The sequence below is a fragment of the Podarcis filfolensis genome (assembly GCF_964270895.1).
Source record: "Podarcis filfolensis genome assembly, chromosome: 6".
Classification (NCBI taxonomy): domain Eukaryota; kingdom Metazoa; phylum Chordata; class Lepidosauria; order Squamata; family Lacertidae; genus Podarcis; species Podarcis filfolensis.
Genome location: NC_139609.1, coordinates 48,661,980 through 48,683,390, shown reverse-complemented (window position 1 = coordinate 48,683,390; position 21,411 = coordinate 48,661,980). Strand labels below are relative to the sequence as shown.

At 46.5% G+C, this 21,411-nt stretch overlaps 1 protein-coding gene across 1 annotated transcript in view; it reads right to left on the bottom strand.

Moving 5' to 3' along the window:
* Positions 1-18: 18 nt before the first annotated feature.
* PTCH2 (patched 2) overlaps positions 19-21,411 on the bottom strand; it is a 78,870-nt gene continuing 57,477 nt past the window's right edge. Inside the window, exons 11-28 of the mRNA XM_083619816.1 lie at positions 20,496-20,691; positions 15,811-15,932; positions 14,230-14,377; positions 13,568-13,699; positions 13,278-13,433; positions 12,482-12,574; positions 12,240-12,365; positions 11,859-11,977; positions 10,894-11,296; positions 10,001-10,313; positions 9,004-9,146; positions 8,468-8,648; positions 7,945-8,228; positions 6,683-6,820; positions 5,875-6,017; positions 5,005-5,104; positions 4,472-4,720; positions 19-3,808 (exon numbers count right to left, since the gene is read on the bottom strand). Coding sequence (XP_083475942.1) covers positions 3,395-3,808; positions 4,472-4,720; positions 5,005-5,104; positions 5,875-6,017; positions 6,683-6,820; positions 7,945-8,228; positions 8,468-8,648; positions 9,004-9,146; positions 10,001-10,313; positions 10,894-11,296; positions 11,859-11,977; positions 12,240-12,365; positions 12,482-12,574; positions 13,278-13,433; positions 13,568-13,699; positions 14,230-14,377; positions 15,811-15,932; positions 20,496-20,691 — 3,460 coding nt within the window. The 3' untranslated portion in view covers positions 19-3,394. The remainder of the gene's footprint in view (positions 3,809-4,471; positions 4,721-5,004; positions 5,105-5,874; positions 6,018-6,682; positions 6,821-7,944; positions 8,229-8,467; positions 8,649-9,003; positions 9,147-10,000; positions 10,314-10,893; positions 11,297-11,858; positions 11,978-12,239; positions 12,366-12,481; positions 12,575-13,277; positions 13,434-13,567; positions 13,700-14,229; positions 14,378-15,810; positions 15,933-20,495; positions 20,692-21,411) is intronic.

Here is a 21,411-nt window from a genome sequence, read left to right as displayed (position 1 = left end):
ACAGGCACCATCAGAAGATAGGTTTATATATAATATATATTTACTTTTAAAAATAAAAACTTCCATTGCAAGGCTAGAGGTCTGTACAAACTACAAAAATAAATCTTTTTTCTTTTCATATAAATAATTTATATGGCATGACAACATTTCAGGTTAAAAGGTCTCCAGCACACCTGCTACATACTCACATGCACACGCGCACACAGATACACACATGCACACACAATGTGTCCCCCTTTCCACCGTTTCCTGTGCTTTGCTGGTCACAGACTTGTTGGCGGGGGTGCGGGGGGGGGGGAGGAGAAACACAATTTCTATTGTGAGTTAGCTAGAAGCACTTAGCAGTTTTTTAAGCAGTGGGTGGGTGGAAAGGAGAGCGGGAGAAGTGGGGCATACATGTCAAATGTTGCTAGGTTCTACCTTTGACAGTGGTTTCTGGTCTAAATAGTTTCGTGGTGAGAAAACAGGACAAATCTAAATGGTCAGAGGTATCTCTGCCACATGGCAAGTTTCTGTGTGCAGGGAATTCTCTCCAGATCCTAGAAGCAGTTTTTAATTTTCAAATCAACTGAATCAATCCATTTCAATCCTTTTGAAGCTGCTAAGGGGGTTCACACAACCAAAATGTGAAAATCTCAGCAGAAACTCCCTTGGCAGCAAGAAGTGAATAGGCAATCCGGCATACTTTGGGGGATATAATTACAGCAGATATTGGGCGAAAGGGAGGGGGAATATAAAGTGCCTGCGGTCAAGAAGGAAGAATGTCACTGAGGAAGTGGATTCAAAGGTGAATCAACCCTGCTATCTCACACAAGTAAGCTGTCGTGTGTCAGTCTCTGTGCCCAAAAACTACACACAATTTCATGCCCAAGTGGGTCAGAATTTCACACAGCCCCCAAGGGACAACTCCATGTTGGCAAAGAACAGCTAGAAGACATCTGCACTTCTTAATTTATCTCATTCTAAAGACAGAGTTGTAAAGTGTTATTCCACTACAAATGTCAGTGCCACCGAGAAACTGGCAAACTACTTGTGTATATAATTGCAGTGCAGAAAGATGTTGAGCAACTTCTGCAGTTGGAGGTGTCTCTTCCTGAAGCCCAAAATCTCCAAACCTGCAATCGGGAGTACCTAAAGTTATTTCACTGTCTTAGGTGAAAAATACATTTGGTCCCAAACCTTGCATCTTGTTGAAAGAAATGTGTGCTGAAAACTGTGGCACATCCATCAGATTCCAAAATCACTCAAGAATCCTAACAAACAGAATATTTTTCCCCAGCTGCCATCTTTTTCCTTTAGAGTAGGTCAGTAAGAAAGAAAGAAAATAACTTCTTTTTTTTAAAAAAAGTATTGTGTTTCAGGATTTCGGTTTGAGCTGTTGTTTTGTGATTGATGCACAGGGCAGAGCTGGCCAGAAAACTGCACTTTGAATTTTGTGCAAAATTCTGATTTGTGTCCTGAAGCAGAATGGAAAAACTGAAACATTTCATAAAGCAATTTTGACTTAGCTATGTGGAAACCAAGCATGTCAGATGGAAATGGAACTGGTCCTTGAGAACCAATCCTGCTGCCAAGCGACAGTTCATTTCTTGTTTTTCAGCCAAAGAAGCTGAACCGGAAAGAGATCATTCAGAAACAGAAAAAGCAACCACAGCACTCATACTTTTGGGCAGGAAATGGAATGTTTTGCCCAACTCTTTTCTCCCGTTGAACATTTTCTGCTCTGATTACTACATAGGGATGTTTTTAGGTGGGAGAGAATCAAAGGATAATTTTACACATCATTTTTTTCCTACACAGAAATATTTGTGAAGAGATGGGGGGAAAGTTCTGTACACCATCAGTTGTGAAGGTGCAGCACGAATGTTTGTGCTGAAAGTATGCAGGTCAGGAAGCTAATAATCTCAGTATAGGAAAAACATGTGTTGAAAAACTCAAAACAGTACATTGTCCTTAACAAGGGCAATGAATGGCTGAATTTACCACAAGGTCGCCCAGCTTTCTTATTAAAGTAAGCTTAAATTTCCATTTGAAACACTCCCTTCGTAAACCAACACAGTGCACATACATTTTTGTACTCAGGCAGCAGTCTCAGACTACAAACTCACTTGTGAGAAGTACCTCTTAAAACATGGAAGCAGAAAAAACATAAACCCATATAAACTGCTCTTCCAGAAAGCCCTGCTCTGATCTCCATCTGTGTGGGGTAAATGTCCTGCAGGGCCCAAAACCCTGCCCTATATGATTCTCATCTTCTGTTAGTCACAAATTATTCCTCACTGATATTCTTGGGAAATGATGAAGCTTAAAATGTAAATTTTAAAAGGAAGTACTTATGGGACACTTGTGTGATGGGCTACCTTGGACTGATAAAGAGGCATGCAAGCAAAAAGAATAGGGCAGAAAGGTTTTTGTAGTGTGGGATAGGACAGGGAGGAATTTAACAGGATTTGGAACAGCCGGATGGCGAATGCTGGCATAGGCAGACATGCTGGTGGAAGCAGGAGCAGAGTGCAGCCCATCCCACACAGCTTGCATAGAAGGCGCTAAGACACATTGTGCCCCTCCATTGCATGCTCCCTCCACTCCACACGCCCAGGGGGTCCTCTCTCCATTACCACCTCACCCTGGTGTTTCCCCTTAAAGGGATACGCCACTTTTTTTTTTTTAATGAGGGAGCTGTAAAAATAATAAAAAATAATTATTATAATTATAAGGGGGAGGGTTCGTGACTCTTTTTTATACAGCTTAAAATAATAATATTAATATTAATAAAAATAAAAGAATAGCAGCACAATGCGGGAGGAGTTTCCCCACGCACAAGTTGAGTCCTGTTCTCTCCATGGGAGGGTCAGTGTTTGGGCAATTCTCTCGCCCTGCCCCGATGACAGCCATGAGATGGTTCACACAGCATATGGGGAATTGTCACTTTCATTTTCCAGGTTCGATGGGATGGGAACTTTCCCTGTCTGCAGGTGAGTGGGCACAATGTTATCTGGGCTATCACAGTCCAATGTAAGGATGCAAACTAGGGATGTTTTGAAGCCAGAAGTCCTGGTAGCCAAGAAACCCAGCATGTTTTTGGCGGCAGATAACACCTAGAGAAACAAGGCATGGGAAAGTGGAGTACCAGGTGCTGAGAGATTCTCCCATCAACCTTTTCACGGCAGTAGCTCATCTGGCCTTCTTGCTCCAGTTCCCAAAGGCACTGTCTATGTCTACAGTTGTTTAAACACAGTGCAAGAGCTTCCAGGTATCCATTCTGCTTCACAGTCTGCGGTGTGTGTATGTGTGAACAATCTGGGCCCCTGACCCCACCAGGGATACTGTGCACATCCCATCCCTGAGGCAGGAGTTCTAGACCCAAGGTCTTGGGCCTGGCAAAAGTGAAATGCTAGTGCCTCTGGTCTAGGCTCTGCAGTTCCAAGCTGTTGGATGTGTCTTTATGAGGCTCCTCGGGTCCATCAGATTCAAAGCCCTCGTGTGTGTAGCCCCGGCATGAGCCAGGCAGGGGTGGGTGCAAGGCCAGCATCACTGAGGCAGTGGCTGTAACTGTGGTGAAGGTGCCACCGGATGCAGGAGGCGGCACTTTGGTGCTGTGGGCAGTAGGGTCGGTCCGAGGGGGATTGGGGGCAGTCTGAGCCAGCCGAGGCCTTTGTTTGTGGTTTGGCTGCTCTTGCTGCAGTGAAGCGTCTTTGACTTCTGTGACAGTGGGTGGCAAATGTCCTCCAGGGGTCACAGTTTGGGTCCAGTCTGGGCTGCACAACGACAGAGGCGATTCTAGACTGGTCTTGTAGCTTTTCACCACCTGCCCAGAAAAGGAAAGGCTGATGTTAGCGTATTGGATATGGAAGGGAAGAAGGTAACAACACAAGTGCAGTTGGCATGGAGTCCTTGTGACAGCAACTCCAGGAACTTTCAGACCATAAAGCAGTGAAATCAGTAAGAAGAATCTGAAGCAGTGAATTATGTTGCCCTAAGGTACTAAAGAGGAGACTTCAACCACTGTCCATCTGTCACAGATGCTTTAGCTGAGATTCCTGCATTGCAGGGGGTTGCACTAGATGACGCTTGGGTCCCTTCCAACTAATAATGATTCTATGTACTCTCTCTTAGTCCCATCTCTTTTAACTCCTGGGACCTGGGAATAGAAGCTAGACTCCTATTACCCCATTATACATTACTATAGCCACATTGCACCCCAAAGATATGCTCCAAGGTGCTATGGTCTGTCTTTCCCAGAGATCCTAGGTATTTTGTCTCACAGAGACCTGCCCACCCCAGTCCAGTGCCTATTGACATACTAGCATAAGAACAGAAACAAACATTCCTGGTTCTCTTCTTGCCTTGCCTCCCAACTCATTTGGGGACACTATCTTTACACTCGAACTAGAATCCAGATGCCTTTGACTACTCTCTCCATCCAGAGAAACCAGAATTCTGGCTTCCCCGGCTCTTGATGGACACTTACAGTGATTTTGGGGAAGCTGGGGCTTTTGCTGGCCTTGACCAAGATATGTGATTGCGCTGGGGGGATGATGTAGGTGCTGCGGTCATCTTCACCCGTGTCTGATGCTCCTGTGCTCTCTGAATAGTACTCGGAGTCTGAGGAGTCACCAAAGGCTCCACCGTGCCGCTGTACATAGAAACTGTGGTGGCTGATGGGTGGAGGGACGGGGGACGGTGTTGGCAGGCGGCTACCGTTATCTGCTGGTGTGACCTAGATGAAAAAAGCAGAAAGCACACTGAGAAAACAGGGTGTCAAATAAAGGGTCTTTGTGCATGATCCCTGAGAGGCACAGGCTTTCCATTCATTGTATTGAATCCTGAAATCTATTGATAGCAGGTGAAGCCAAGACCTATGTTCTATTACGACTTGTGTGACTGTTCAAGCACTTCACCTCGATCTGGCAGTGGGTTTTGACAGTGAGATATAGGACCCCTTCTGCTTTTCTCTATGGTTCTCCACTAGAGCAACCTGATGGGAAACAGAAGTTTTCTTACCTCTGCAGGTGGTCCAATGATAGACAGCAGGACAGGCAGCAGCACCAAGCCATTGAGCAGTCCCAGAATGGTCAGGATGGTGAGCACAGCAAAGAAATACCTTTGGGGGGAGGTCAAGGTGGTCAGTAATGGTCAGATTTGTCATTTGCGCAAATCATCTGCGTACAATAGAACTTTAGGATGAGAATCAGTTACTGCTCTGTATATTTTTCTTTCCCATCCCAGGAAGCTGAGATGCAGCACAGTTCTGCGGCCTTTGTGAAGAGGGAGGGTTACTTATTTATCCAGGTGGCAGTAAAGCATCTCAGCCTCTTATCAGAGCAACCAAGTACAGAGTTAGTTCACCAGCACACATTCATTTACATTCTCTTGCACACTCATTACTGTTACACCCATGCACTGACAAGTGCTATCCCTCAGTCTCAGCTCAAGGTTGCTCCCTATAGAAGATAAGAGTGTCCCTTCTCTGAGCCGGCAGACTTGTAGAGTTCACAAGCCTTAGCTGCCGTAAGGGAAAGTGCCAGAGAAGGCATAAATGTCTTGTAGAATGTCTTCCCCTCAACCTGTTGTAAGTTGTGGTCTTGAACAGGGAGATTTCTTCAACTTTGGCAGAATGTACCAGTGCCCCTCCAGGGCTGCCTTGAACCCTATTAGATTCTGCCTTTATATCCATTCTTGATCAGTGAGACCTTCAGACCTATTGCCCAATGTGGTGTTACCCAAATTCCCAACAGATGTCAAGAAAGACGATTTCCCATTCTCTAGCCACTCCTTTTACTGATACCTCTCTGGAAATGGCCCCCAGCACATTGGTCCAGAGCAGCACCAGAATAAGTATACAAGGGGAGAAGACAGACACATGACAATCACCTCAGAATGAAATCGAACTCTGAACCAGCTAGCATAAGGACGCCAAGCAACGTGGAGACAGCACCATCCATCACAGGGGCAAACATGTGCTCTAGGGCCACAGTAGTGCGCAGGTTCCGGTTGCCAATGGCCGTGAGAAAGCCCTGAGAAAAGACGAACAATCAGAATGTGACTAAAGAGAGTGACTTCTCCAAGCAGACCCTCATAAAGGGGCCAATCACCACACTGCATCTTGGGAGGCCCTCCAGACTGGGAGAAAGACCAAGAAGCTAAGCCCAAATCTGTTCTTGTGCACTGAGTCAGCTGGTATTGCCAGAGCTGGAACAGGCTCATCTTGAAATGTCAGCTTGGATTCTGCTTTTCAGACCATACACAGCTATATCATTATATTCAGCTCTAATTAAAAGAACCACCAACCCTTGGATGGTGCACCCACAATTATGGATTAAATTCTGCTCTGACCACCCAGACTGCAACAGGGTGATATTAAGGGGGTAATGAACCCACAATTTATCGATTCTCCCTTATAGACTGCACTACTGATCAGGTTTGATACAACAGATAAAAACCTAATAATCTAAATGTTCTGGTTGGGTGCCACTAAAGCTATTTGAATGTATACCGTTGTAATATCACACACCAAGTTCTCTGGTGTGAAAAAGAGCTCTTGAAAACTCTGCAAGGGTGTTCAGGGAACCCTATTCCTTTCAGTAGGGACCCACAGAGGTTCAAAAAGAGGAAGTCTCACTGAATCACATGCTCTAGACATGATAGCAGAATGGGCTGTGCTCACACAATTGCTTCTTACCAGAGCCACATGTACGGTGAATTCCACACCAATTCCCACAGAGGCGATGAGGATGACTACTGGGATGGCACTCAGCTTGATACCCATCAGGCCCATGATCCCAAAGAGCTCGACTGTCATCATAGCTAGAACGAATACCTATGTCAGAAAAAAGGGACAGCTCAGTATCTTACCTGCAAGCTATGGTTATGGACATGTCAATTACAGCAATGAAAAAAGCCCAATGTAGTGGTTAACAGGGAGATTAAGAATAGGTACCTACAAATCCATATGCTCATATGTATGTAATTTCTGAATTCAGAACTAATTCAGAAAATGCATACATCTCATTGTGGCACATGAATACCGGGTTATTAGTTAACAGTAATCACCCAACCACTACTACCATGCCTGTTTGATACCTTGATTGTTAATAAATATTTATTTATTTATTTGAGCTGCATTATACGCTTTTGTATGGTAAACAGTAAGGGTATGGGACTGTGCACACACTAGCCCTAAAGGTGGCTAAGGATGCAAATATAATAGAGCACCTGCATGTTAGTGTGCAGGCTTAACCCTTTCAGCACTGTGGAAAGAAGCTTGAGGAGAGAAAAAGATATTTACTTTTTGCTGCAAAGGTAAAGCTCTACTTTACACTCTATCTGGTAGCAGATGTGTGTTTACTATTGCATCTGCATACAGTGGGAATTGGTCTCATTCCCAGCTCCTTGGTGCGTACACCTGTACAATACATACATGGTGTCTGTTGTGTGCCAAACCTTAATATGTTTATGGGAAAATATGCGCATGTTCATGTTTTTTTAAAAAAGAATATGAGAAGGTACGAAAACATTCCAGACTTGCAACAAAACACTCAATTTCTGCAGTCAGAATAAATTCTGCAAACTACTGCAGCAAGTTTTTTTTTTAATGTATTACAGTACAGCTGCACAGTTTTGAGTTTGGGCAGAACCTGAATGATTTAAAATGGTCTTTGGTATTGAAGGAAAACTTTTTAGGACACTATGTAAGGCAAGGGAGACGGAAAGGCAACTGTGCAGAGATTACAGGAGGCATCGCACAAATTCTCCCCCACTCCTATTTCCAAATTTTCTGTCCTAAACACGGGGGCCAAAAATACTGATTTAACTAACAGTGACAGTGTTTGACAACCATTTCCTTTGTTGCACAATGCCATATTGTTACTACATATAACGTCTGGAGCAAAAACATCTCCCTTACTGCTAGACACCCTGTTGCTTATGAAGAAGGATACTCACAATGATACTGGCGGTCCAAGGATTGAGGAGTAGCAGGGTGCACACTAGAAAAGTGCAGGCCAACACAATACTGATGGCCTGTAGAAGCCAGTGTCGAAGGCCAATGTACTGCTCCCAGAAGAGGAAAGGGTAGCCGCTAGGGTAGCTGAGGACACCATGCGTCTGGGCCACCTCGTCACAGATAGCACGCACGCTCTCGATGGCTGCCACGAAGTCTGATGTCTGCCGCAGTCCATTGAGGTAGAAGGGGAACTGAGCAAACTCCAGGGGCTGTGCAGCAGGGACTGTCAGAAAGAGAGGCAGCCCATCAGATATAGTGGCCTTCTGCCCCCTACTCCCATCTCTAGGGCCAAAAATGAATTGCTTCCTTTGCCCCTGTGCCAGGCATGGCTTGCAAATGTGGGAAACATACATCGTAAGGATTTCCACTGTGGAATTGCCATAGAAGTGGGGATAGGACTGAGCTGAAACAGTAATGCATGATGGAAAGTGGAACAAGAATGAGGCTGCTGCCTGAACTCACTTCGAAGGTTCTCGCCAGTGGCATCGTATTTGTCATGGATCCATTCCGGGGGTGGTGGGTAAAAGTTGGCCTGAGATGCAGCAAAGCCAAGAGGGTCGTTGCTCACCCACACTGTCAAACAGATGTAGAAGATGTCAGGAGGAATGATCCCATTCTCATCCACCAGGCGGCGAGTTGTCAGCTGTAGGCAGATGGAAGGGATGAGGGCGGTTAAGAAGTATAGCAACTGATAGTAAGTAGTAGCAGCAGTCAGGGTGCTACTGGACAGGTGCTATCATTTGGCAGGCAATAGGGCTGAGGCCCCTGCTTGGGCACCAGCTGGCTATTCCCAAAGCCATGTAGATCTCCTGTGTTCCTCCATCTCCAAGGGACCCCAAATGCCTGTGGGAAAGCTTTCTCTTCTCTCCATTCTTTTGCAGTGGGGATCTATCTCCTCCTTCCCTCCTGGTACACCAAGGACTCACCCTTAATTCTCATGGCACACTGGGTTCTCTTTGCCTGCCCACTCCCAAATTTTAGATTGCTCCCCCACTTACTTGATTGAGGTTTAAGGGTTCTTTCTTGTTTCCTGTCTGGATGAGGAGCTTGTAAGCCAGGGCACCATCTTCTGATCCGTTGCGGTAATTCTCCTTGGTGATATGCCCAGCTTCCCAATCCCGGTCAAAGGCTGCTTGTAGACCTGCAGAACAGGGGGGTATACAGTTAAGGGACTGCCATCTGTGGAACCCAAGGCCTGGAAGCAAGAGCTCCTCTCCCTAGCTATGCCAATCCCTTCCCCTCTTTCATGGCCTCCACCCCTTTGCTGTTTAACTCAGATCTCTCAGCCCCTGCAGTACGTTTCTGTCCCTACTTTAGAGGAACAAGAACAGAGCTGCTAATCCTAGAAGGCAGAAGGGCACCTGTACAACTGTGCAGGTGAGCATGTACACAAACATTTATATTTATTTATTTATTGAATTTATATACTGATAGAATTTATATACTGCCCCATACCTACGGGTTCCAGGGTGGTTCACAGAATAGAATCAGAATATAAAAACTACAAAATACATAATCAAAATAAAAACAACAACCTTATAACCCCAACGCATTTTTAAAGGGTAAAGGAAATGAATCAAATCAACCAAAGGCCTGGTTAAAAAGCAACGTTTTTGCCTGGCGCCTAAAGGTGTATAATGAAAGTGCCAGGTGAACTTCCCTGGGGAGAGCATTCCACAGATGGGGAGCCACTGCAGAGAAGGCTGTAAACAGTGTTTGCCTAAATGGATGTGTGTATAAGACATGAAAACTGTGCAAGATGAAGAGCTTCTGGTTCCTTAGAAGCTAAAAATCATTTCTAGCACTTATCCTGAACATTGTTGTGAAACTGGCCACTAACACCTCATCCAAACTCCCATGCACCTTCTAGCCTTCAAGCAGGTTTGTCCTAGAAGCATACCGCACAGAGAGCTGGAGGAGGGCATCCCACCCCACTTCTTGGGGCAGAGGCAGTGCAGGACAGGAGAGAGGGTTGGCAAAGTGTCCTTGACTCACCTCGCAGCCAGTCCTGGAGGTAGTGCAGCCACATCTTCGGCAACTGGTGGTTCTCATCACGCACAACATACTGGATGGTGGTGAAGGCCTGGTGAAGGCTGTAGAGGGCCTCCTGTGAGCTGGGGTAGTCAAAGCCACCCTTTGTAACCACAAACATGTTATAGAAGGAGAAGTATTTGAACTGAGCTGAAATGAAGGCGTGCTCCTTTGTGCCTCGTGGTAAAATATCCGTCAGGTAGAGTCCATCATGCACCTTGGTTGTACCGTAGAGGCTCAGGCCCAGCAGTGCCAGGAACAGGACTACAACAATTCCCTGGAAATGCAGAAAGGAAAGAGTGAAGACGGATGCACTCTGACCCCAATCTCTTGTGCAGAAGCTAACTTTTCCTCTGTTGCTGTCAAGAGGTAGGGAGTTTTCCATGCAAGGGGGCACATAACACACACATATATTAACCTTGAGAACATAGTTCTTTTGACTCTGTACCTGATCCTCTCTCTGAAGGTAAACACACACACAATATCTTAGATCATCTAGATTATCTGTGACTGACACAGCCACTTCATCTGGAATTACCCAAGGAAGATGCAGAGCCTTCATACCTAACTTCCTAGATGTGTAAAAATAGACTATAGGAAAGATGTACAGCTCTTGTCTTTGAATGACTACAAGGGACATGCAATCTTTGTCCCTGATAGGCAGGGCACAGGGGAGAGCAACACCATGTCCTCATATAGGATGACATGCACAATGACTACATTTCAGATTGGTTCTCTCATCAGCTGTAGCGCTGGCATCGCAGACATGCTACTCAGGATGCTGTACTCCTCCCCTTTTTTTCTTTCAACATAGGGCAGAATGCCACCCACAAAGAAAGTGATTCTCAGCTGCCTACCTTGGTCTGGCTCTGCAGCAGGATAGGTGCATATTTGTTGCGAGCAAAGCTGGAGAGGTTCCAATGACAAAGGGGCAACGGCACATACTCCTGGGCACTTTTGTTCTCATCCAGCTGTGCCAGAAGATCACGGGTGGAGCTGGCAGGGGTGAAGACTTGCGACCCCAAAGGGTTGGCAGGCAGGAGAGTGGAAGGCGTGGTATAGACATGCTGGGTGGGTGGTAAGATGGTGACCACATGACGCCCAGAGGGATCGCACTGGGTGAAGGCCTGAACCGTAGTGGTGATGCGTGTGCTGGTGGTCAGTGCTGGATGTCCATGCGGGAAAGCAGGTGCTGTGGGGTTGTCATTTGCATCCGTGTATTCCTGTGGCTGAATCTGGATGACGTGGGAGGAGCAGAGGCTGTGGGGAGAAGAATACACTGAGAAACTGCTGGGCAACACACAGTCCCCTAGCTAGCCAGGCATCCTAACTCACACCCAGCATCTGGATATAACTATCACAAAAAGTTCCACTTCTCTTGGTGAGCAGATAGAGATACCCTTCACAATGTCTTTAAAGCGGCTTTTCAGAGTATGCTGATTTTATGTGCAGTTTGATGTGCATTTTGACTTGTTCTTATAGACAAACTTTTACCATAATAAAGAAATGTGTTTTTCAAAATGTTGTTGAGAGCACTACCATCTGTGCAGCTGGCTTTGTTCTCTTGCTGTTTTCCTTACAGCTGCATTTGATCCTCTCTTCTTGGGCTTAATGACTTTTCCAAACCACTGCCCCCAATTGCAGCATGCGTCTCCTCTCCTGGGAGATCTGATGGAGCCCAGCCTGGCCAGAGAGAGCGCAGTACTGCCCCAAAGGAGAAGGGACTCTTGGGGGGGGGGGCAACTGTCTCTCCACCGCCAGCAGCTACACATATTTATTTACGGACAAACAAACAAACAAACAAACACTCTTAAGACAGTACCTGTAGAAACAACACAGAATATCAAGCCTCTTGTTTTCACGCCGGTGAAGGTCCAGACTCAGGATGGCAGGAAAAATGAAAAGCACCATGGCAAAGTTGAACACTACCACGACAGCAGCCTGCAAGGAGATGAAGGAGAGAGAACAATTAAACATGCTGAAGATCCTGAGCCAGGTCACCCTCTGTATAAAGAGGGACATCTATCCTTCAAGGGGAGGGATCACCCATCTTTCCAGCCAAGGCCATGGAGACTGGGGGCACAGCTACCTCCAGAGTAGAAGTGAAGGCTTGCCTTCAGTGAGATTCAAAGAAAATGCAAATGTGCATAAGCACAGTCTGCTGACAAACCTGCAGGGAGGAGCTCCTAGCAGAGGGGCTTACCTGCAGAGAGAAGGCACGTAGTGCTGGGATGGGCACAAGAGCAGCCATGAAGAAAGCAATCATATTATTGACAGAGGTGAGTGCCACACTGGTGCCACTGCGGCGCAGGCATTCCCCAGTCCGCTCCTGCATTGAAAAGGTGCAAACGAGGAACTGTGAGAATAGAGTTGAGGACGGGTTGAGCGTGCACTGGCAATGCATAGGGACTCAAAGGCTTGTGCAAAAACAGGGAACCTTCTTACCTTGACAGGGACATGCTGGCTGGTCTCTGTGAAGGCATGTGCCAGCAAAAACATGTCATCCACACCAATGCCCAGTGCCAGAAAGGGCAGCACCTATACAGATATGGAGAAAAGCACAATGGGAGGAATCCCAATTAGAGGAGCACATCCAGGACTTGCTCAAATCCCACAAAAGTAGAAACAGGTCTCAGGCTGCAAACTGTGGCTGGAAGGCACCACAAATTCTTCCTTTTGCTGTTATACTCAGGCTCTAAATGATTCTCATATTAACCAAAGTCAGGTTGGTTGGTGACTCTGGCGGGCTTTTGCTTTCTGCTAACACATATTTGAGTCACCTGCACCTGGTTTATTAGGCTCCTTCCTTGCCTTGCAGGCACCTTAGCTGAGGCTCTCTTTGTGGCATACTCCTAGTCTGTACCTGCCTCAGTACAAATGGACAGTTGTTCTTTTTAAAAAACTCAGCTGCTAGGGAATATACAGTATCGTATATTCCCCTGGACCTTCTGAACAAGAAACAGCATGTAAGCAGCTAGAGTGACCAGACTGCTGAAGGCAGCACGATGGTCATTGGAACATCAAGAACAGCCATGCATCTGAAGGTCAAGTGCTCTCTACAACACAGCATCTTCTAATGCCAAGCAGGGATAGAGAGGCAGAACATAACCTCAGCATTGCATAACCTGAGAAATTGATGGAGTAGACAGTTCTCCTGCTTGCTGAGCAAAGAGGAGGGGAAATTGACGGAGAACAAAGGGTGGGCATTAGGGAAGGCAGACCTCTCCAAAATGTGGCCTACCTGGGTCGTGGCTGCATTGAATGAGATTCCTAGCAGAGAACACAATCCAAGTCCTGCTGCCACGGAAAGGGCAACCAGGAGAACCCCAGCCAGGCCCACAGCACCCTGTGATTTGGAACAGTCCCAACGCAGCATGGTGACACAGGCATACGCCAGCTGCAAGTGGAGGAGAATGAGACGGCAATTAATGAGAAGAAAGGAGAGGATGGAAAAGCTATGCTTTAGTACACAATGGAAGATAAAGGAATAGGAGGGAGGAAAGAGAGGAGAGGGAAGAAGCTGCTACACACCATCAGCAGGTACCCGCCAGCCACACGGATGGCGCTCACATCTGAGAAGGATTTCATGATGTCATCGAGCGTGGTGGTGGAGAAGGCATGGATAGTCTGGGAGGAATTCGCAGGGAGGGATTCCTGGGCCAACTGCAAAGAAGCAAAACTCATGAGATACTGGGAGGAGAAGAGTCACCTCAGTGGCTAGGATCCTTCTCACATACATAAATGCATCCACAGGATCCATCTACATGCCAGGCATAGGCATGAAGGCTCATAGGCTTGAAGGAGCCTATATGCTGCTATACATGTCATGTAGTAATACCAAGCAAGACTGAAAACTGTACAGGGTCCATACACTCAATTCAAGAACAACTGGCTATGCTTTCACCCTATAAATTGTTTTTCATGCCATTCTACATGCTCGTAAGCATTCATGGTGGCACCCAACCTTTTTACACTGGCAGATGCATATTTGCATGCAGCCCTACATAATATTCTGCTCCTCACCGACAGACCTGCATGCAGTTTTGCCCGTCATCTTTCTAGCATCTTCCCTTCCACGCACACACTTTTTCAGCCTTTTGTAGACACATTTATGTCTTCACCCTTGCACACACCTGCATTAAGCAGCCCTGGAGTTCCCACACAGATGCCACAAACCAACCTGTCCATCTCACCTCAACAAACTCCCGCTGCCAGGCCTCCAGCACAGCAGCTGCCTTCTCCTCACTCCAGCTGATGTCGTGTATCTCATAGTCATCCCGGTAGTGCTCAAAGAGCTGTCGTGGGCTCATCAACAGGAACATGCTTTGTAGGGCTTCGGCTCTGCAGGAAACAGAAGTTGGATGAGAGACAACCCTTCTACTCACAGGCAAGGAGACAGGACTCCTTTCAGCTCTGGAACTAGAGCCTTTAGGCCCCACTGCGCCCCCACTGCCCAGGCTCAAGGCAGAAACACAAAGCCTGATTTCTGCTTTCTTTATCTCACAGTCAGCCCTCATTCTGTGCACAGTTCTTTCACAAGCCTACTTATGGGGCTTTTTTCAATTGAAACAGGTGGCTAGCCACCCCTATCAAAAAGGTATGCAAAAGGTATGCACGCCATGTCGATCAGCTGCCATGGAAAACAAGTCACTGACTAACGTTCCACACAAAACATGAGAAAAACCAATAGGCTTTCCCAGCAGACCTGTGATTGTAGCAGATGATTTGCATAGAAAGTTCACCATATATACATCCCAACTATACACAACAAGAAAAGCCTGCATGTATTGTGTTCTAGAAATGCATGAAAAGAGCTGGGAATGGCTGCAGATGCACCTCCCTGTAATATCAGAAGCACATCTCTTCCTTCTGCCTGAGCCTTCCAACTTTAAAAGGTGAGGATCTTTTCTCCCATTTTCTGGCTGCTTCCCATTTTCTGACTGCTTCCTTGCATGGGATTTTAAAACCAAAGCAAGGCGATGTATAGCAGCAATAACCCTTGTCCTCAATCTATTGCCCATTCCTTAGCCATTTTTGCATCTCTTTGCCTTGTGAGATATGGAAGGGTTCAGGGACACAAGAATTCCCCTCTGAAGAACAATGGTTTTCAAAAGCTGACACTGATTATGACACTGCCCCCACCAGCATGCGGAACGTGCCCCACCATGCCAAAACAGAAGGTATGGCAACCTGTAGAACAGATAAGTGCAGGTGCCAGCACAGTGCAGACTTGTGTGGAATCAACTTCCCAATGTGCATTTGAGCCCCTTTCTAGGATCAGGGCTGCGGATTGCTGCAAGCAGGTGTCTGTGCTGTGTCTTCCAGCATCCACGGCAGCTGGAAGGAATTGGGGTGGGGGGAGGTGGCTTCGGGAGGCAAGGGGTGATGGCAGCCAGAGCTTCAGGGATCAACATAAATCCCATGGCTTAGGAATGCCCAAGCCAGTTGCTCCTAGGGTCAGGTCGCGGACATGCACCCACGAGAATATGAACCTCAGTGGCATCAAGTTACAAGCTGGCTCAGGAGGCAGTTTACTACCACCCCCAACTGTGAAAGGGGTAGCAGCGAGAGTCCAAGCAGTTCCCAAGAGCCACACTGTCCTCTCCCCTCACCATTCAAACACAACATTTATGACTTTGTCCATCCTTTTTAATTGGCCCTGCTTGCAGGGAAAAGCCATCTGCTCTGCATAAAGAATTCCTTAGCTACTGAGTTATTCCTGGCCAAAGACCTCTGACTTGACAGGCACACACACCACACAAACACACACTTACCCCTGCAGTTTGCCCTGGGAATCCTTCACAGTGCCACCCAGGATCAGTTCCTCTTCCCAGTGCATGTATTTTCGTGAGAAGCCATGGCAGCCACCTGTGAGCTCTGAGGGGATGTCTGGTTCCTGGTGGAGACAACAAGAATGGAATGTAAAATAGCAGCATAAACTCCAGACATAAGCACAGGTATTTTAGATGCATATCAATGCTTTTCAATGCTTTTCAACATCTTTATGCGCCCCCTCGCCCAGCTTGTCCGGAGTTTTGGGCTGGGTTGCCATCAGTATGCCGATGACACCCAACTCTATCTGTTGATGGATGGCCATCCTGACTCGGCCCCAGACACACTGACCAGATGTCTGGAAGCTGTGGCTGGATGGTTACGTGGGAGCCGGTTGAAGCTAAATCCTTCGAAGACAGAGGTCCTGTGGCTGGGACGGGACGATATGGGATTGGGGGGGCAACTCCCATCTCTTGCGGGGGCGCAGTTAGTGCCAGCACCGTCCGTTAAGAGTTTGGGTGTAATCTTCGACACCTCCCTTTCCATGGAGGCGCAGATTGCAGCTATAACAAAGGCGGCATTTTTCCATCTCCGCCAAGCTAAGCAGTTGGCTCCTTACCTCTCTCGCCCTGACCTAGCCACTGTGATCCACGCGACGGTCACCTCCAGACTGGATTATTGTAACTCGCTCTACGTGGGGCTGCCCTTAAGACTGACCCAGAAACTCCAGCGGGTGCAGAATGCTGCAGCGAGACTCCTTACGGGGTCTTCGCTGCGAGATCACATTCATCCGGTGCTATATCAACTGCACTGGCTCCCGGTGGAGTACAGGATCAGGTTTAAGGTGCTGGTTTTAACCTTTAAAGCCCTATACGGCCTTGGACCCTCGTACCTACGGGACCGCCTCTCCTGGTATGCCCCACAGAGAAACTTACGGTCTTCAAATAAAAATATCTTGAAGGTCCCAGGCCACAGAGAAGTTAGGCTGGCCTCAACTAGAGCCAGGGCTTTTTCGGCTGTGGCTCCGACCTGGTGGAACACTCTGTCACAAGAGACTAGGGCCCTGCAGGACTTGACATCTTTCCGCAGGGCCTGCAAGACAGAGCTGTTCCGCCAGGCCTTTGGCCAGGGCACAGCCTGACTCCCTCCCTCGGCAATCTTCGCGGAGCCCTGGCCCAATAGTGGCCAGTGGCTTGAACTTAATTAATTTTATAATGAATGATTTTAGAGCGTTGTTTGTGTTGTACTTTTGTATTGTTTTATTGTTGTTAGCCGCCCTGAGCCCAGCTTCGGCTGGGGAGGGCGGGATATAAATAAAATTTATTATTATTATTATTATTATTATTATATGAAGGACACCACTATAGCCCCATCTCCTGCTTTTCATGGAGGAAGAAGTATCTTTGCACACTTCTGACTTGTGCACTGTGTACATTTACTACTACTGCTACTACTACTACTATTGAAGCAGAACTGTTCTGCTTAAGACTAAGGGATTAGATGCTATAGCCCTGACTAGCTGGCTAATAAAACAAAACCCAGCTGTTATGGAAAGCAAGGGCAAATGTTGCTCCTCTGCAAATGTCACATGTAAAAAACAAAACAAAACAAAAACCGCACACACACGCACAAAATTCTCAGTAGGACAGGCAGCCTGCTCTAGCAGACAGAATATTGAATTTGAGTGACCCAAACAGGTTTAAATTCCTGCTCAACCATGAATTCATTGAGCACTTTGGAAAAGTCAACATTTATTAGCTTCAGTTTTGAATCCAATAAATGGAAATAGAATAGTGAAAAAAATGTAAAGCACTTTAGACATTAACCATGCTACTAGAACAATCCATGTCTCTATAAACAAAACAAAGAATATTTCCCATTATTCCGTAACACTATTCCAGCATTCTGTCACATCCAGGAGTGACCAAGAAATTGAACCTTATAGGGAACTATACAAATAGGAACAGGCTTAATTCTCACTGGCTGGAGCTGGTGTAGCCCAAACACCAATGAGGTGCCCAGGTGCTTCTCTTTACCATCGCCCATTAGTGAATAGCTGACGTCCTCTTCTGTGGAGAAAAGTAAAGTTCTGCCCTTTGGGACAATGTTGGAGTGGGGGCTAAACCTGCCCTCCAGTCATGACCCTGGGTGGTCAGTCCCTTGCTAATAGGGACCCTACATACACATATGCCCTTGAAAGGCAGACAACAGACAGAAGCTCTCTTTTAGCAAACACCGCATACGTAAACATAATAATATTGCACATTCTGCTGGTTAACAATAATGGGCAAGGCTTGAGATCCTCTCTGGAAATAATCCATTCTGCTCCTAGCTATGTAACCTCACATCTGACAATAATAATCCACATTTCAGTTCAGTGACATTGGCCTGGAACAATTAAGAAGGTTTACTAACAACTGTCAGAATAACTACTCCTTGGAGCAGCCTGATGCCTCCCTGATTGCCGAGGATGGAAGACGGCGACATGCCATATGGCATTGCCACCATTATCATAATGCCTGGAACCCTGAGACATAATAAATCACCATGCACAATCTCTGTGCAGGGAAAGTAAGCAGAGCTAAAGAGATCTGATAGATTCTAGCTTTTATGTGAAAGTGCTCCATATCGGTTCTCCCCTGGTCTAGGTATTCTCATAGAATGAGGACCCAAAATCAGTCTGGCTCTGTCGCCCTGCAATCACCAGTGAGTCACCCACACAGTCATAAGACAAGCATCAAGCAATGGGAAAAGCAGGAAAATTCCTATCACCTTGTAAGCTGGAGCACAGCACTTTCATAAAGCATGCCAATCATGGCTTCACATACTATCTATCTATCTACCTTGCAAAGCAGCAGTGCCACATTTTTAGCCAACAAGGATAACAACAACAACAACAAGCCCATTTGGACAATACCAGATGGATGAATTCAATTCAGCTAATGCTTGATAATATTTATCCAACTAAAAGAAATATAAGAAGACTCGGTATTATACCAGGCAACTACTATGATTTTCTGCATATAAATCTTAGTGTCTATTTGCATTAGATTGAGGAGTTTGCAGAATCTATTCTGACTATATCATCCTGTGTGTGCGTGTGCTTGCCCACAGGCACACTGGGTGTTCCCTTCAATCCTACAGGCATCTCCTTCCTGCTCCTGTAGTGGCAGCGAGAGAAACTGGATAGCCATAATGATAACAGTCTGGCTTTCAAGCCAGGAAATGTGGAATTATGGCTGCAACTCCATCCTCCCGCTCCTTGTGCTTGCCCTTGGTCATATGTGCTCCGTGTGTGTACGCACACACTGCTCTCTCCTCCCTCCACCTTCCAAAAGCTCCGAAGCTGCCATCTGTTCTGGGACACATTCCAACTATGACCACCTGCTGGTGAGCACTTGCACTGCGTCTGCCTGGATCATCACCATCATTCCTGCCTGTGCCTCTCTGGCACGCTGCCTTGCATTCCACATCTCCCCACACTCCTGGACGCAGAAGGGCAAAGCTAACCAAATGGGGGACCCCACAGTGAATCCAGCCTTTGGGGGCACACGGTGCCTGAAAAGAGGTCCCTAGCTCCAACAAGACACAAGGAAGCTATTCTGTTGCTTTGCACATGTGTTACAATCTGAAGAGCTCTGTGACTTCATCGAGCCTCCTCCCCACCCCTCCCAGAGTCCAGGCCAGAGAATCAGCTCTACTTTTTGCAGCCAGAATGTTCATTTACTTTGGCTATATCAGTCTTATGTCATGGTATATAGTGTGTACCTTGCACGGGTGCCAGCTTGAATAAAATAAGCCCCACCCTGCATAATCGATCACAAGATGCAGCATGCATACACCATTTGAATGGCAATGCCCATCAACTTGGGAGGGATCCCTCAAATATTTTATTGGGGGGGGGGGCAACGGAGTTGGCTCCGATGGTACCTTGGCTACTGGTATCTTGAAAAGGTATAACAATTGGGGAAACTGCCTTTTTATTTGGTTAGCATGTCTTAGGAGGATTGAATGGCACTTGGCTTTTTGCCACATTTATCTATGGAATTTGCAGATCTCTTTAGCTTTGTGATCCCAGTTAAGATTAATCATTTACCAAATTCTTTGCCCGTGTGGCAAATTTTGTGTCCGTTCTGCAGAATTCCTACTGAGTGCACTTCGCAATATTAAAATTCTCTCCTTTTCAAAAAGGCTATTACAAGAAGGTTGCATTGTGTGTGCAGCTGTCCAACCTGTCTTAGTACATCTCTTAATGTCAGATCTAAGCATCCATAAATGGAACTCTCCTCCTTAGGAACATAAGATGCTGCTTTACATGAATTCAGACCACTGGTCCATCTAGCTCAGTTATGCCAAAGTTGATTGACAGTGGCTCTCCAGGGTTTCAGACAGGAGTCCCTTGCAGCCCTACCTGGAGATGACAGGGACTGAATCTGGCACTGTCTGCATGCAAACCATGTGCTTTCTTACAAAAATATTTATTCTGTGTTGAAAGCTAGATAAAGTTCCAGATGTTTCATTGCTGGAGAGTATGCCATTGTATGAGCTGTCATCTGCAGTGTGCAGAACAGTCAAGACATACAGATTTACCCCCGTGTATACTGTTTGAGAGAATTCATTTTCTCATTTACATATGCATTTGGGAAATACACTGAGTAGTTGGGGAACATGCCTGGCTCAAACCCACCTGCCGGCTTTGGCTGTTGGGGGCACTTGTAGGACACTCAGGGTCAAAGGGGTCAAGACAAGGCCGCTCCATATAGGCCTGGCCAACCTCTGCCTTATCCAGCATCTCCTTGAATCCTTCCAGCGAGGCAAACTGACCCAACTCCTCCATCAGTTGAATGGGGTCTAAGTTAGTCCACTGGATATCGCGCCGGCCCCTACGGAGATAAAATATGGGTTAACAGGGAAAGAAAATATCCAGATAGCATCACTTATTCCTATTACAGATTATATTAAATGGATGATTTTAAGAGGCTTGTAAATTCATATATGTATAATTAGGCAGGTAACTACATTTTTTGGTAGGCTAGTAATTTGTGTGAATATTTGCAATGCTAAACCTGACCATATGTCTGGGCTGTAGCATACTTATGCAGCAATGCATACTTGAGCAGCTTTTATTTTCCTTTGGAGCAATAAAGAGGCTAGAGAAGGAACATGGACTTGTCCCCCAAGAAGGAAGATCTCTGAACACACACACACCACATACTAGGTCTGGCCATAATTTAAGTCCATTTCCCTTGTCCTGTGTACTGCTGCTTCTCCCTTGCATGCAGAGCCCTGGCTCTCCCAGCACTGCCTCTATCAAGATGTTAGCACGCTGGCGTTAATTGCCCTGACTGGCTGCACAAGACTCATTTAGGGGGTGGGAGGGGTCTGCTCAGTGCTGATATAGGGCTTCATTCCTTTTGTTCCCGTGCATAACAGGATCAGGCATGCTGCTTTCATTTGGCATCTGGTTTAGAGTGCCAGCTCTAGAGGATCTGGACAGTGCCTCCTCTGGGAGCACCAGAGCTGTGTGTGTGCCGTAGGCTGGGGTCATGTGCATGTAGGGGCATCAGGGTGTATTCCAGAAGCAAAAGAGAATCTTTCAACAA